General features: G+C 50.4%; 1 protein-coding gene across 1 annotated transcript in view; it reads left to right on the top strand.

The window, feature by feature from the left end:
- The window catches only part of LOC147707338 (ribonuclease H1-like), a 685,720-nt gene that overhangs the window by 469,264 nt on the left and 200,701 nt on the right, over positions 1-15,755 (top strand). Inside the window, exon 7 of the mRNA XM_086926381.1 lies at positions 9,393-9,477. Coding sequence (XP_086782507.1) covers positions 9,393-9,477 — 85 coding nt within the window. The remainder of the gene's footprint in view (positions 1-9,392; positions 9,478-15,755) is intronic.

Here is a 15,755-nt window from a genome sequence, read left to right as displayed (position 1 = left end):
GAGGAGGTCGAGAGGTACCTCATGGCCATGAGGGCCCTCCCTCCTCAGTCGGTTCCCGTGGCGCCTTCGGGCCGATCGGCTCCGTCTGGAGGTCCTTCCGGATCGGGCGCTTCGGCCCCGACGACGTCTGGTACTTCGGGCCCGGCGCCGCTGGCGACTTCGGTCCCGGCGCCGCACGACCTCGCTGGATCCGGCTCCGGATCCGGGACCTCGCCGGTCGACCCTACGACCTCGCCGGCGCCGTCCCTTCAGGTGTCGTCCCCGGCAGCCGAAGTGGTTGCCGCCCCCAATGTTTCCTACGGTCCTCCTCAGGAGTCGGAGGGGCGCCGCTGGGCGCCAATTCCGTCGGCCTTCGGAGAGTTCTATCTCCACGAGGAGGCCCTGGCTGTTAATCCTGGTCTCCAGGAGCCGGGTGACGAGGAGCAATGGGAGGGGTCCGAGGACCCTCTGGCACGTGATTGCCAGTCACATCAGGACTGGACATATGAGCTTGGGGAGGCCAGTGGTATTGACACCTCGCCAGACACTGGATTTACGTCGCCCCCGACTGTGGCTTCGGAGGCGGGTTCTGCTTACAGTGTAGTGTTGACGAAGGCAGCTAAGGCCTTAAACCTTCAGCTCCCCGTCGCGGCCGTGAGGACTAATCTCCTCACTGAGGTCCTCAAACAGCAGTCCGGCTCCGCGGAGCCCCTCCTGCTGTTCAACGAGGCCTTGTGTGACGTTCTTCTGGGCACTTGGTCCAAGCCCGCCACAGGCCCCCCTGTGGACAGGAACGTGGCCAGACGCTACCGCCCGGCACCGGGCGACCCTTGCTTTTTGTCCACCCACCCCACCCCCGAGAGTCTGGTCATCCAGGCCTCCAACTCCCAGACCGCATTCCCGTCGGCCCCGCCCGACAGGGAATCCAAGAGATATGAGCAGTTCGGGAAGAAGGTCTTCTCGTCTGTGAGCCTAGGGCTACGGTCAGTGAACACCAACTGTCTCTTGGGCCGCTACACCCACACTCTGTGGGACACGGTTGCGGAGGTGCTGCCACAATGCCCTGAGGAGGTCAGGGCTAAACTCAGCCAAACCCTTGCGGACGGCCGAGATGCGGCACGTTTTTCTATCCGGTGTGGGCTGGATACCACGGACTCACTGGGCAGGGCGATGGCAACGACGGTGGCGGTTCGACGCCACGCCTGGTTGAGGTCCGCCAACTTCTCGGCCGATGTCCAGGCCACCCTCCTGGACATGCCGTTTGATGGCCGTCGCCTCTTCGGCGACAAGGCAGACCATGCGCTGGAACGTTTCAAGGACTCCAGGGCCACGGCCAAGTCCTTGGGTCTTACGGCCCCACGCCAGCAATCGGGTGCCTTTCGCTCCTTTCGTGGCCACGGAAGGGGCGCCCCACCACGGACCGCCAGCCACACGCCGCAAAATGTCCAGCAGCGCGGTGGCGGACGTGGGAACCGCCGCGGCGGTGGTCGGGGTCAGCGGCGAGGCCAGTCCACACCTCCCTCAGCGGCCCCCGCCTCAAAACCTTCCTAGTCCGAGTTTTCAGGCCCATGTGACGCCCGTGGGAGGCAGGGTTCGCAATCACCTCTCACACTGGCATACAGTCACTTCGGACAGGTGGGTGCTGCAAATTGTCCGAAGGGGTTTCTCCCTCCCCTTCGAGTCTTCCCCTCCATCCATGCCACCTCAATACCACCGTGTGTCGGGGGATCACTTGCAACTTCTGCAAGAGGAAGTTTCGGCCCTCTTGGCCAAGAGGGCCATCGAGCGCGTTCCTGGGCCAGAAGTAGGACGTGGCTGTTACTCCCACTACTTTCTGGTACCCAAGAAGGGCAAAGGGGGCCTACGCCCTATCTTGGATCTGCGGAACGTCAACGGCTTCCTCCGGACGGAGAAGTTCAAGATGCTCACTTTGGCTCAGGTCCTGGCTGCCCTGGACCCAGGAGACTGGATGGTAGCGTTGGACTTGCAGGACGCCTATTTCCACATCCCCGTCCTGCCGGCCCACCGGCGTTACCTACAGTTCATGGTAGGCCACGAGCACTTTCAGTTTACCGTGCTCCCCTTCGGCCTTGCCAGCGCCCCACGGGTGTTCACGAAGGTGATGGCGGTGGTCGCAGCCCATCTGCGCAGGCAGGGGGTATCAGTCTTCCCCTACCTCGACGACTGGTTGTTGAAGGCGGGCTCGCCCCAGACAGTCGTCAGCCACCTCCAGACTACGGCCGACCTCCTGCACTTGCTGGGGTTCTCCATCAATGTGCCGAAGTCACACCTGTGTCCCTCTCAAAAGCTCCTCTTCATCGGAGCGGTTCTCGACTCGGCGCAGTTTCGGGTTTACCCACCGGAACAGCGGGTTCGGGATATTCAGGCTCTGATTCCTGTCTTCAGGCCGTTATCCCGGGTCTCGGTCAGGTTGACGCTGCGGCTTCTGGGGCTGATGGCCTCCTGCATCCTTCTGGTGCGTCACGCCAGGTGGCGGATGCGGGCTCTGCAGTGGGACCTGAAGTTTCAGTGGGCCCAGCATCAGGGCAACCTGTCCGATCATGTCCTGATCTCAGAGGGCACTGCGAAGCAACTGCAGTGGTGGCTCACGGACCACGACTGGGTCAGTGGCAGACCCCTTTCCCTACCCCAGCCGGAGCACGTAGTTGTGACGGACGCGTCCCTCCAGGGCTGGGGAGGCCACATGGGAGAGGCGGAGATCAGAGGCCTCTGGTCTCCGGCGGAGTCCCGGCTCCACATCAACCTTCTGGAGCTGAGGGCGATTCGTCTTGCACTGAAGGCATTCCTCCCCTCTGTCAGGGGGAGCGTGGTGCAAGTGTTCACCGACAACACCACCGCCATGTGGTACTGCAACAAACAGGGCGGTGTGGGGTCGTGGACCCTCTGCCAGGAGGCTCTGCGCCTCTGGCAGTGGCTGGAACATCAGGGCGTGTCCCTGGTGGTTCAACACCTGGCAGGCTCTCTGAATGCCAGGGCGGACGAACTCAGCCGCCGGTGCATGATGGATCACGAATGGCGTCTGAACTCGGACGTGGCGCAAGGTCTCTTTCGACAGTGGGGAGAGCCTTGGTTAGATCTATTCGCCACAGAAGAGAACGCGCAATGTCAGCAGTTTTGCGCGTTGGAATTTCCAAGGCGGCACTCGCTCGGAGACGCTTTTCGTCGCGAGTGGAGCTGCGGTCTGTTGTACGCCTTTCCGCCTATACCACTTCTGCCCAGAGTGCTGAAGAAGATCAGGCGCGACCGGGCCCAGGTCGTCCTTGTGGCTCCGGACTGGGCACGAAGATACTGGTATCCCGAGCTACTCGGCATGTCAGTCGATCCCCCGATTCGTCTGCCTCTTCGGGAGGACCTTCTGTCGCAGCAGCAGGGGACGGTCCTGCACCCGAACCTGTCCAGTCTCCACCTACAAGCTTGGAGATTGAGCGGCGGCAGTTGAGGCCATTTGACTTGCCTCCCGAAGTCTGTGATATCATTCTGGCAGCCAGGCGTCCCTCCACAAAGTCGGTATACGCCTGCCGGTGGAACAGATTTGTGGCATGGTGCACAGCAAAGGCTGTGGATCCTCTCTCTGCACCCCTTTCGGAAGTGCTGCTCTTTCTTCTTTCCCTTGCCCAGCAGGGCTCTGCTCTGGGCACTCTTAAAGGGTACCTTTCTGCTCTATCAGCCTTCTTGAGGCTACCAGATCAGCCTTCTTTGTTCAAGTCCCCTATTGTGAGTAGATTTCTGAAGGGCATCACGCACATGTTCCCTCCTGTTCCCTTCGTGATGCCCCTGTGGGACTTGAATCTTGTTCTCACCTATCTGATGTGTGCTCCCTTTGAGCCACTTCATAACTGCCCTCTTCGTCTCCTTACTCTAAAGACGGCCTTCCTGGTTGCCATCACCTCTGCCAGGAGAGTGAGTGAGCTCCAGGCTCTTTCTTCTTCTCCACCTTTCCTGTCTGTACATCCTGATAAGGTGGTGTTGCGTACACGACCTTCCTTTCTGCCCAAGGTTGTCACGGCCTTCCACATCGGGCAGTCCATCACTTTGCCCACCTTCTTTCTGCCTCCGCATCCCTCGAAAGAGGAGGAGAGGCTCCACCGCCTGGATCCAAAACGTGCGCTCTCCTACTACCTGGACCGCACTCGCCAATTCCGGGTGGATGACCAACTCTTCGTTGGTTACGTGGGCGCGAAGAAGGGGAAGGCTGTACACAAGAGGACCATCTCTAGGTGGATCATCTTGTGCATCCAAGCATGCTACTCCATGGCGAGGAAGGAGCCCCCGGCTGGATTGCGGGCTCACTCCACTCGGGCCACGGCAACGACAACTGCCCTGGGCCGCGGTGTCCCCCTGCAGGACATCTGTCAGGCAGCCACGTGGGCCTCGCTGCACACGTTCGCAAGACACTACTGCCTGGACAGTCAAGTCCGGAGGGATGGCTTCTTTGGCCGTTCCGTCCTCCAGGACTTTCTGGTGTGATATTGGTTCGCAGACCCACCACCGGGGTTGGTATTGCTGGGGTATCTATTCTAAGGTAAGGAATCTATCACTAACGTGTCTCTTTCAGATGCACAAGTTCCTACTTGTGTAACGATATATCTGTAAGAGACATTAGTTAGTGATAGATTCCTTACCGCCCTCCCATCCTCCCCGTTCTGCGAACCGATATTTAGGGTTAAGGTCATCCCCTTTCAGGGCCCTAGTTTCATGGCACCAGTGTTAGTTCTATCATGGCTCTGCGTATCTGGCGCGGAAAAGCTGTGTTATCAGAACTGACGTCGGCGCGCATGGGCGCCGTCTATATACTCCGACGACGTCATCCCGGCGCTCACGACGCCGACGACGGACGCGGAGCCGCAGACGACGCCTACCAGCGTGCAGGGGTATTGCTACGCAAAAATTTCCGGATCCAGTCTGACGCCTGGGGATATTCTAAGGTAAGGAATCTATCACTAACTAATGTCTCTTACAGATATATCGTTACACAAGTAGTAACTTGTGCGACAGGGCCCTTCCTTTTTACGGGCGGTTCCTCCACCACCCCACACTTTTTGCCAGACATTTGATGCACGTTGACTTGATGTGTTTTTAGTCCCTACCAATCAGGTTCCTAGGGCCTTAGTTCTTTCACAAAACTGTACCTTGTACCCTATATTGGCACTTATCTAGCCACATCATTCCCTTGTAAACGGTACCATGGGTATCAAGGGCATTGTGGCCAGGGAATGCCTCTAAGGGCTGCAGCACTTATTGTGCCACCCTTAGAGGCCCTGCACCTTTACACTCCCACACACACTCTGCCATAGCAGGCTGCGTGTTTTGGTGCTGAACAAAGTTAAGTCGACATGGCAGTGTGCCATGCCTGCAACCCACTGCCCTGGCATAGGTCAGCCACCCTTCTATCAGGGTGCACTATTCCAGTGGTGAGGGTACAGGTGCATGAGCCCTTGTACTACTACATTGTTTAAACAAATTCTTAGACATGGTAAGTGCAGTAATGCCATTAAGAGTATATGGTGCTGGGAGTTTGTCAATATGAACTCTACAGCACCATAATGGATTTACTGAAAATTTTATCAAACTACTCAGCACATTAAATCCCACACTGATGCCATGGTGGGATTTAATGAAAAATGCACTCATAAGGCATCTTAGAGTTGTCCCCTGAAAAACAACCAGCCTCTGGTGGGTTCCCTTACTGGTACACACTAGCCTGCCGCCATGAGACCTGTTTCTGGACCCCTAGGGTAGGAGCCTTTGTTCTCTGAGCCCAGAAATAAATACTTTCCTGGGCCGAGGTGTTCACACCTTCCCCAGGCCAGGAAGAGCCATCTGTGGCAGGGGAGCTTCAAAGGTATCGCAGCCTTTGTAATGCAACCCCCAACTTCTCCTTCCCGTCTCCCCTCCTTTTCAGCAGGAAGACGGGCGGGAAAAATTAGCCAGCCCAAAAGGTGTGCCCACCTATGCCAACCCCACCCCTCAGGTGGGGGAGGAGAGGTGAAGCCCAAACTTCAGTTTCTGCAAATTTCCAGATGGCAGGCACTCCCCAATCAGGATTAGGGATTTTGCTCACTCCCCCACGTGGGGTGAGCACTCCAAGGGTGTATTGGCTACTCACCACGAGATCCATAAAACGCCCCTTAAATACAGTATTTAAGAGGCAACCCTGAACCAAGAATGCAGATTCCCGCAACCTACGAAGGACTAAAGGTGCCCAGCAGAGGAGACTGCAGAGAACTGACTTGGCCCCAGCCCTACCGGCCCATCTGCAGTTTGCAATGATCCTGCACCAAAAGTAGCCTTGCCCTGCAGCCAGCAACCTCCAGAACCCTGGGAGGACTGACTGCCCCTCCTGTGAACAATTGCAAAAACAGTTGATTGACAGAATGCAGAACAATGTCCTACATTAACCCCAGTACAGAGATCTGGGCCCAAATCCACCGTTTTGTGCTCACCATGCCATTCCAGTTTGAACCCAGTCGTGTACATGTCAGTCTTGTCCCTGTGCCTCATGGGAACAGTCTAGCCCGACCTGCTAAACCAGGTCTACCCTGGACTGGATACAAGCATCCTATGGGTTTCGGGTTGGCATGGTGAACAAAAGAACAATGTACTTAGGCCCAGATCTCTGTACTGTGCCAGACTGGTTTAGTTCTAGAAATAAAATTAATTAATATTTTTATACAAATAAAATTGGTCTGAGTTCAGTCTTGGAGTGTGACATCATTTGCTGATTGAGTGTGTACAACAAATGCTTAACACTACCCTCCGAGAAAGCCTTACAGCTGGCCCATACTACCACAAATAGAGTAAGGTGCTATCTATTTTTACTCATGCCTACCTTTTGAGTTTCACTGGACTCTATGCACACTATACCTCGTTTTGGTATGGTCTATGCAGAGCCAGCTTCCTACACCACCCACCTACCATGAGTGAGCAGAGTGGTGCCAATTCATGGGCGGATAACACACTAGCGATGTCCACAGTGCACCGTCCGCACATTCCAGGTTCATGCCGAAGGCCTGCGGCACCAGCTCGGTCCACTGGCCAACAGGTCTTCTCACAGGCGCTGCGAGATTCAGCGTCAATAGGCCATGCGTCTCGGGCTATTGCAGCAGGCCGCCTTCATCCATGAGTAGGCCCAAGGTCTCACATGCCAGAGCTGGTCAGCCAAACTAGGGCAGCTGGTCCGACCCGAGGGGGCCAAGTGGAAGGTGGTACAATGTCATGAGTGAGGCAGCGCCAGGCAATGGGGACAGACGTTCATTTCTCCCCTTCATATGTCGGTACCTCGTGCGGCAGTTGCCTCGTTCAGTCTGCCGCAGCCCCCTCCCCCACCTCCTCAGTTTCAGCCAGAGAATTTGCCAGATGGCACAGTCCAGGTATATTGTGGGATCCTCTCTGTCCACTGCAGCTATTGTGATGTGCTGCAAATAGCGATGTGTGCTGAGCAGCTGCAGTCCAGGTGACCGCAGCGTGGGAGGTAAGCTGCAGGTCCAGCACATCGCTGCGCGCACTTACTACCAGGCGGAGAGTTGGCCTTTAGGCACTGCGGGCTTGGGTTAGCTGGCTTCTCTGCTATGCCTTTGTGCAATATCAGCAACAGGAGTCCCCAGCATGTACAGATGAGGTCGGGTTTGTAACTCGGCTGGCAGAGCTCGATCATGGAGACCATGTCAACCTCCGCCATCTCTTGAATTTCTAAATTGCATATACTTTTCCTAGTAGTTACAAATATAAGAAAGTAGCATCTAAATAGAAGCAAGTAAATAAATACACCAATATTTGAAAGCAGGATTTGTTTGAAATTCCATATTAGATAATCTGTTGCAAATTAATATTAACATAACGAGTCACTCACCCTTCATGTGTTTATTTTTTGTAATCACTACCACTTTCCTTGCGAAATAACATGAACTGGATACTTTTCTTCAAACATTGGTTCAAACAAAAGCACCTCTGATCATTAAATACATTCACAATGATCTGCAAGAGGTTTACTTCATCCACCTCGACTCACAAATGTGTAGTCAAGTAGGCCCTTAGACCAAGGCCAGGGATTGCTTATTGATAAGTCACAGGTAGGAGGGTGCGTGCGTACTTGGCAGGAAACTCTTGATCAGTTCCACGGTTGGGCGCAGCGGCATCTCAATGGGCAAGGGAGACTGCCCCGAATAAGTGCACATGGCCAGAGGGGTATGCACCCTCCTAAAACCACCATAAAAAATCAGATGACACACGAGTTATGAACACAAGGATAATCGGGACCTAAAACACGCAGTCCCCATGCAGGACATCTGGACACATTAACCACTGCCCCCATTGTGTCCACTTATGGGTGAGACCCATCTATGGCTACCATAGGCAGTGTGACTCTTAAAGGCAGCAGCCAACATTCCTCACCATACATGGTATGCTGGAAACTTTTATAACTCCTATTTTGTATAAAAGGACACTAACTGATTGTAAATTTTGTTAGTCCTCAGACCTTGTCCCTGTGTATGTTCTCCTGTTCTCCTGACCGTAATGTTTATTAAACCAACTGTTCCCGTTTCGCTTAACGCCTCTAGTCTTCTGGTGTTTAAAGGAATTCTAACCTAAGCAACAGACTTATTGTGATGAGCTTCAACCCAACCATAAAGACGTTCTCTCTCTCAACCGACCCCCCCCCCCCCCCCCTTCCTCCAAGTTGCAAGCAAGTTACTGTGTTATCCAAGATACGGTAGCATCTATTGGTCTTATGTAATATTTAAAACTGTATATTGCCTTTCTGGCTAAATGGATAGCACTGAGTGCACTGTAAATAAAAAGACCTAGTTATGAGGTGGATACAGACAGGGTTATTTTTACAAACCTTCAGTTCGGATATACTCTGATAAGCAGTTGAATGTGGGTGAGAAAATTGAAAGGCCGTTCTACATTAAATGTTAAACCTGGACTGGATCTATGGGATGTGGCTCGTAATGGTTTAGAATACTATCTGAAATATGCCAATAAATATGATTAGTACTAATTATGTAAGTGATCCTTAAGCTACAGGTGTGCGGCTAGATTGTACTTTACTGTTCTGTGTACTCAATTTTTAATGCTCTCTGAATGTTTTAAGTTGACTTTGTCATTGCCAGAAGCCTTGCAATTGTCTTTAGAGAGAAGTTCAGCTGTAATTGTTAAACCCTATTAAGCAATATTGATGCTTCAACATCAGAATTTCCTTTGAGCTCTTACTGTAAGAATAAAACAATTTGATGCCACATAAATAGTTCAAGACTAACATTTTACTATCGCATAGTAGTAAAAGAGAAGACTAGTGATGGTGTGTTAGGTTCATGGCTCTTATCTTTTATTTTGACAAAATTCTTTTTGAATCTGCCACTTATATGTTGTGATTTGGACAACTCCTTCAGGCAGCATGCACCGCAGTAGCTCAGGCGAAAAGTCAAAATATCAAGAAGCTTGATGTTTGTACTGACAGCAAGTTCACCATCGATGGTAAGTTTGGTATGCATTTACTATCACAATTTCAATTTCAGCTAGGTAACAGAATTGCTTAACTTGTTTTACTTTATTGCAAATATTACTTGCTCAAGTTGCCCCTTTAGATTATAAAATTGTTATTGTATTTGAAATATGGTTCCCCTATCCACTTTTAATGACCAACCCTGCTTTACCATCGCTTATGGTCACTTGTGTGATAAACCTTTACATACTCCCGGGATGTTGAACACCTTTTAGGCCTCAAGTGAAATGCCTCATTCTGCAAAATATCAAGTGACCATACCATGCACAAACCCTGGTTGCATGGCATGCATACACCATTTTAGCTTTTGTTATTTTGATGCAAGTTTAGTGTCCTTTCAAAGAGAACAAGCATACATTTTATGTTTTCACAGGTAGTACGCAACCCTGCCCATCACTGGATTCTACACCAGACTAGTACTGATTTCCACAAGGAATTTATTCATTTAAAATGTTTTATATAGCGCTGGCTAGACCCGGTGGTAACAGAGTGCTTTATATTTGCAAAAATAAGATTACAAGAAATTGTTCAAGAGCACAGCCTAAAAAAAAATTAACCACCATTGAGGTCTAATAAACGCAGCAAAAGCAGATACATTTACATATATAGTGGGCAGAGAGGTGAAAGATTCAGGCGGAGCTGCAGGGGAGGTAAAAATTGGGGAAAAAAGTAGGCATGGGGGAACCAGGATGGGGGAGAGGGGGGGATGTTCAGCCTGGCAGGGTTTCAAGAGGAAGGGGGATAGAAGGGGGGGGAAGAGTATGAGGTGAGGGAGAGAAGAGGAGGGAGTAAAGTAGAGAAGGGTAAAGATGGAGGCGTCAGAGGTCCGATTAAGGACCCCGGTATTTGCCAAGGGTGTGCCAATTAAGGTCTTTGTTTGAAGGCAATGTAGGAGCGTCTCAGCACAATTCTTTTGGAGGGCATTCCAGACGATCTGCACATTTCCAGAGAAGGAGCGAGATTGTGTGGTTTTCTTTTTGAATAAGGGGGATGAGGAGCAAAGTGTTAGTGGTGGTGAACAAGCTTTATTCGAGATATTTTCTCATAAAAGCACAGCATAAAATCAAACATAACAGATAAAAACAGATCATTTAACATATACATATTCATGTAAAACAGTTTGTGCAAGCTCATTGAATACCAACATATAAAAATACACATATATAACATTTTACATTGGGAATTGTAAAACTAATATAAACCAGATTAACTAAGCCCACCCATCAACCGCCGCCTGATTGCCCAAGCCCACCCCAGATATTTGGCTACCCCGAGAACTATCGACTCCTGGGTAGATGTACATAGAATTCTCAATGCCACTGCACTATGTCGTGTCCCAAGGTTTTTGCATACTGGGGTAAGCCATACCCTCCTAGGTAACGAATAGGCTTTGCAGACAAATAAAAAGTGGCCTAGGCTTTCAACAGCTGCTTCACACACTGGACATGACATAGTGGTCGGCCTCTGCCATCCCGCGGTTAATTTTTTTAGCGGGAGGGATACAGATCTTAACTGGAAGACTAACTTCCTGTCCAGTGGGACTGTGATGTTGTCCCAGTAATTTTCTAAGATAGGGTAGATTTAAGCTTCCAAGAAGCGACCCGCCATAGAATCAGACCTAGTGCCTCTCAGAAGGTTGTTATCCACCCAATCCCAGTATTGCGACTTGAGGGCTTCCTTACTTGGAAAGACTTCCCCCTGCGGTTTGGTCCAAAGTTTAAAAAGTCCCAAGTTAATTAACATGGTCCTTAGATTTTTCAGCCACTTTATCTTGTGAAAATTGTCTTCCTTGATTATTGCCAGGAAACCATCAGCATAATGCCTAATCTCAGGGGTTGTCCAAAGATGTCTCCAATACAGAACAGGGCGCAGTCGCGCTCTATCACTAATTGACCGTCTACCCAACTCCAGGAACAATGGTATTAAGGGGGTACTCTGTGGGAGGCCTGTGATCCCTCTGAGGAACCTGTTTTCAGATATCTGTAAGGTCGAAAGGTTCTCCCAAGCCCATAACTCTGCACCATATAAGGTCGCTCCTAGGACCTTAGCATCGTATACTATAAGGACTGGTTTAATCGGTTTAGTCTTGGATTTTCTGTGTTCCCCTCGCAATGCCCCTGATAATTGTTAGTGTTTAAGGCCGTTTTTTCCAGGCGATGGGACCAACCCGGGCCCTCTGCTATTTGGACCCCTAAATACGTAAACTCCTTAACCACCTCTAGCTTAGTGTTATTCAGGGATACCTTGGGATGAATTTTACGGCGTGGGGAAAAGACCATTAGTTTCGTTTTGCCCACATTTACTTCTAAGCCGTGCTCTTTGCAAAAAACATCAAATATGTTTAATGCACGTTGTAACCCTGCAGGAGTCTTTGACATAATTAGGGTGTCGTCAGCGAACATCAGGATCGGGACCCTGGCACCCGCTAACGATGGTGCATCTATACTCACGTCTAACATTCGCTCGACAATCCCATTGATGAATAATGAGAAAAGTAAGGGTGCCATGGCGTAGCCTTGGCGGACCCCCCTTTCCACCGGGAAGTCCGATGTTGACTCACCATTCCCACCCCACTGGACTCTTGCGAAATTACATTCATGCAGTCTCATGATTAGGGTGAGCAATTCAACCGGGATGCCTAGCTTTTGCAGGACCAGCCATAACTTGTACCTGGGGACCAAATCAAATGCTGCCCACAGGCCAACAAATGCGACATACAGGCAGCCCCTGCCAAGCAAAACAGTCTTCCACCGCAGTATGGTAAAACGGAAGACCTGGTCAATTGTGCTGGTTACCCTTCTGAATCCTGCCTGATAGGGGGAAAGAGCGTTGTTATCATCCACCCAATCCATAAGCTGATTTGTAACCATTTTCCCCATTACTTTTTGTATGGTTGCTATCAGACTTATGGGCCTGTAGTTGGCTGGGAGAGACCGATCTCCTTTTTTGTAAATGGGTATGATGATTGCTCCTTGCCATAGCTCAGGGAGAACCCCCCCCTCCCCCCTGGCAAGAGCGTTTCCCAGCAAAAAGATATACCTCGCCCATCTCTTCATGTCATGCTTAAAGACATCCGAGGGTATCCCGTCTAGCCCCGGTGCCCTCCCACATTGGACATTACTACCGTATTTTCCGGCGTATAAGACGACCCGGCGTATAAGACGACCCCCTACTTTGCCAGAAAAATTTTAGGTTTTGTGCTATACTCGCCTTTTAAGACGACCCCCCACTTCCAGCGCAGCATAGCCATTCCGAGAATGTACCGGTATTTTGAACTTACCGTATTAGTCTAGTCCTCCTCCCTGTGGGTGAGCAGTAAGGCTTTATCAGTGGGTACCTATAAGCGTTTATTTTACAAACTCAAAGACTGAACGCAAACAAATTGGTTGTAGAAACAATCTTGCTTTACTCAGAATATTTTTATTTAAAACCATATCAAAAACTGTCACTTCTGAATATACCGGTACGGTACGGCAAACATAAATTACGTAGTGCATGAAACAGTGCAAGTGCATTAAACGTTCCATAACTTCCCATAAATCCAAGCGATTTCTACAGGATTTACAACGTTCCCTTTAAAAGCCTTCAAAATCCTCCTCTTCGTCATCTGATCTCATAAGTAAGTCAATGAGATCTTGTGGTACATCTGTAAGGCAGTCATCGTATGGATCTTGTACCAATTCCGTATCAGATGATGTGGTCTCTTCTTCGGCATCCTCTTCACCTTCCCACAGATAGTCGTCCTCCATACCATCTAATGAATTTGATATGCCACACTTCTTGAAAGACTTTATTACAGTTTCTGCATCAATGTCGTTCCAGGCCTTTATAACAAAGGTGCACAAAACATCCAACTGTGGAGCACGCATGTTTCCTCCTTTTGTGAATGTTTTTTCACCGCTAACCATCCACTCATTCCACTGTTCTCGGATGCGATCTTTAAATGGCTTGTTTAGGCACACATCCAGTGGCTGCACCAACGATGTCAGTCCTCCAGGTATAACTGCAGCATCCGTTTTTAGTCTTGCCAGCCTTTGCTTGGTGCTGGGAGTTAAATGAGCCCTGAACATATCCCACACCAGTAGACTACGCCTTTGTAGAAGTCCACCTGGTCGCCTGCTCCATACGTTATCAAGCCATAGCTTTACCCCTTCTTCATCCATCCATCCTTTCTCATTCACATGCACAAAACAACCAACAGGAAACTTAAGTTTCAGCATTGTTTTTCTTTTAAAAATAACCATTGGTCTCAGTTTGCCACCATCAGCTGTGCATGCAAGTACCACTGTGAAACTGGACTTCTCATGTCCTGTTTTTATTAAAATTGTCTTTTCGCCTTTTTGATGGACAGTTTTGTTGGCAATCATATCAAAATTCATCGGAGTTTCATCCATGTTTCCGATGCTACTTAGCGCATACACATGTTCATTGCGCAGCCTAATAACGTAGCGATGGAAGCTATGCATTTTGGCATCAAGATCCGCAGGTAATTTCTGGGCAATTTTTGTCTTTTGCCGCAATACCAGATTATGGCTTCCCAAGAATCTGGTACACCAGGATACAGTGGCCTTAAATCTGTGGCTGAGATCGGGATTAGATTTGGCCCACTGAAGTGCAACCAATCTGATTTTATTTCGGGTCACGACATACCCGCTTTGCCGATGCTCGGCCATCATGTCTGCTACATGCTTTTCCAGTTCTGGCCAATGTGGGGTACCTCTTCTTAGTGCACACTTGCCCCTTGGCATACTACGCAATGCTTGCTCATTTGCTCTCCAGGCCCGAACCATCTTTTCTGTCACTCCATATTGTCTAGCAGCAGCACAGTTATTATGTTCCGTGGCAAAAGCCACAACTTTGAGTTTGTAACTGGCTTCATATTTCCTTCTTCTTGCCACTGCTGGAGCCTTGCTGAGTTCTAGACTGCCAGCCATTTGCTCTGGATGCGCTGCTGGAGCCTTGCCGGGTTCTTCGCTGTCTGCCATTTGCACGGAATGTGCTGCTGGAGCCTTGCCGGGTTCTTGACTGTCAGCCATTTGCACTCGATGTACGGTACTGGTGCTGTACAGTATGAACAGGTGCAGAGACTGTCTTCAACACCACACGTACGGTACGGCAAATACGCTATCTGGTCACGAGACTGCCTTTCCTCTTCACAACAACCAGCCAATCACGGCAAGTGCTCTACTGCCTTCGAGAACATTCGGGAACATTGTACAGTCCCCTTTCTATGCCACGCCCATGCCAAGGGGAGAGGTGCGCGTGCCCAAACGTGCCAAACGTGTCAACACACTGGGCGCTGCCATCTTAGGCGCTGGCTGCCCATTACCATGTACCGTGTTTCGGACGTCCTGCTGCCTCGTCCTGCTGCCTCGTCTGCCTGGGGATGTGCAAGCGGTTGGAGGCGCGTGTACAGCGGCAGTCGAGGTAAGACTCATGGCGCCATTTGCTCGCTTGTGAAGCGGTTTGACACCTTCGAGTGAAGTCCTTGCTAAGAAAAAAACGCTCGCTTTCGATACTTCATGGCGCGGGGCCTGGGTGTGGACGTTGCCAGGGTCGGTGGCTGTATTTTTTGACATAAGGTGTGTTGTTTCTTGGTATTTCCTATTGTGAAGCGGTCTGACACCTTCGAGTGAAGTCCTCGCTATGACAAAAAAACGCTCGCTTTCGATACTTGCACAATTCATGGCGCGGGGCCTGGGTGTGGACGCTGCCAGGGTCGGTGGCTGTATTTTTTAACATAAGGTGTGTTGTTTCTTGTTATTTCGTATTGTGAAGCGGTCTGACACCTTCGAGTGAAGTCCTCGCTATGAAAAAGCGCATGAAAAAATACCATAAAATTTTGTACCCGGCGTATAAGACGACCCCCGACTTTCCAGAAAATGTTAAGGGGTTAAAAAGTAGTCTTATACGCCGGAAAATACGGTAATTGCATTCTCTACTTCTTTGAGGGAGAACAAATTGTCAAAAGCAAAGACTGGCAGTATGACCTCCCCCATCACAGGATACTTTACTTCTGCGCATTGTGGTCTGAAGTACTCAACCCAGGCCTCTTCGGCTACATTGTTATCGGGCCTTGCGGGGGTACCTCCTCTGCCCCACTTCATAATTTTCCAAAAAAGCCTAGAGTCCTTACTGCTAGAAGCCTCCTTTAACTCTGCCCAGTGGTCTTCATCCCATTTCCTCTTTGCCTGGGAGATGGCTATTTTGTACGCTTTCCTAGCCGCTCTGGTTGCAGCACTGTCCCTTT

This window comes from Lissotriton vulgaris, chromosome 6 (assembly GCF_964263255.1).
Source record: "Lissotriton vulgaris chromosome 6, aLisVul1.2, whole genome shotgun sequence".
Lineage (NCBI taxonomy): Eukaryota > Metazoa > Chordata > Amphibia > Caudata > Salamandridae > Lissotriton > Lissotriton vulgaris.
The sequence above is the reverse complement of the archived record's forward strand: the minus strand, read 5'-3'. Positions and strand labels throughout refer to the sequence as shown.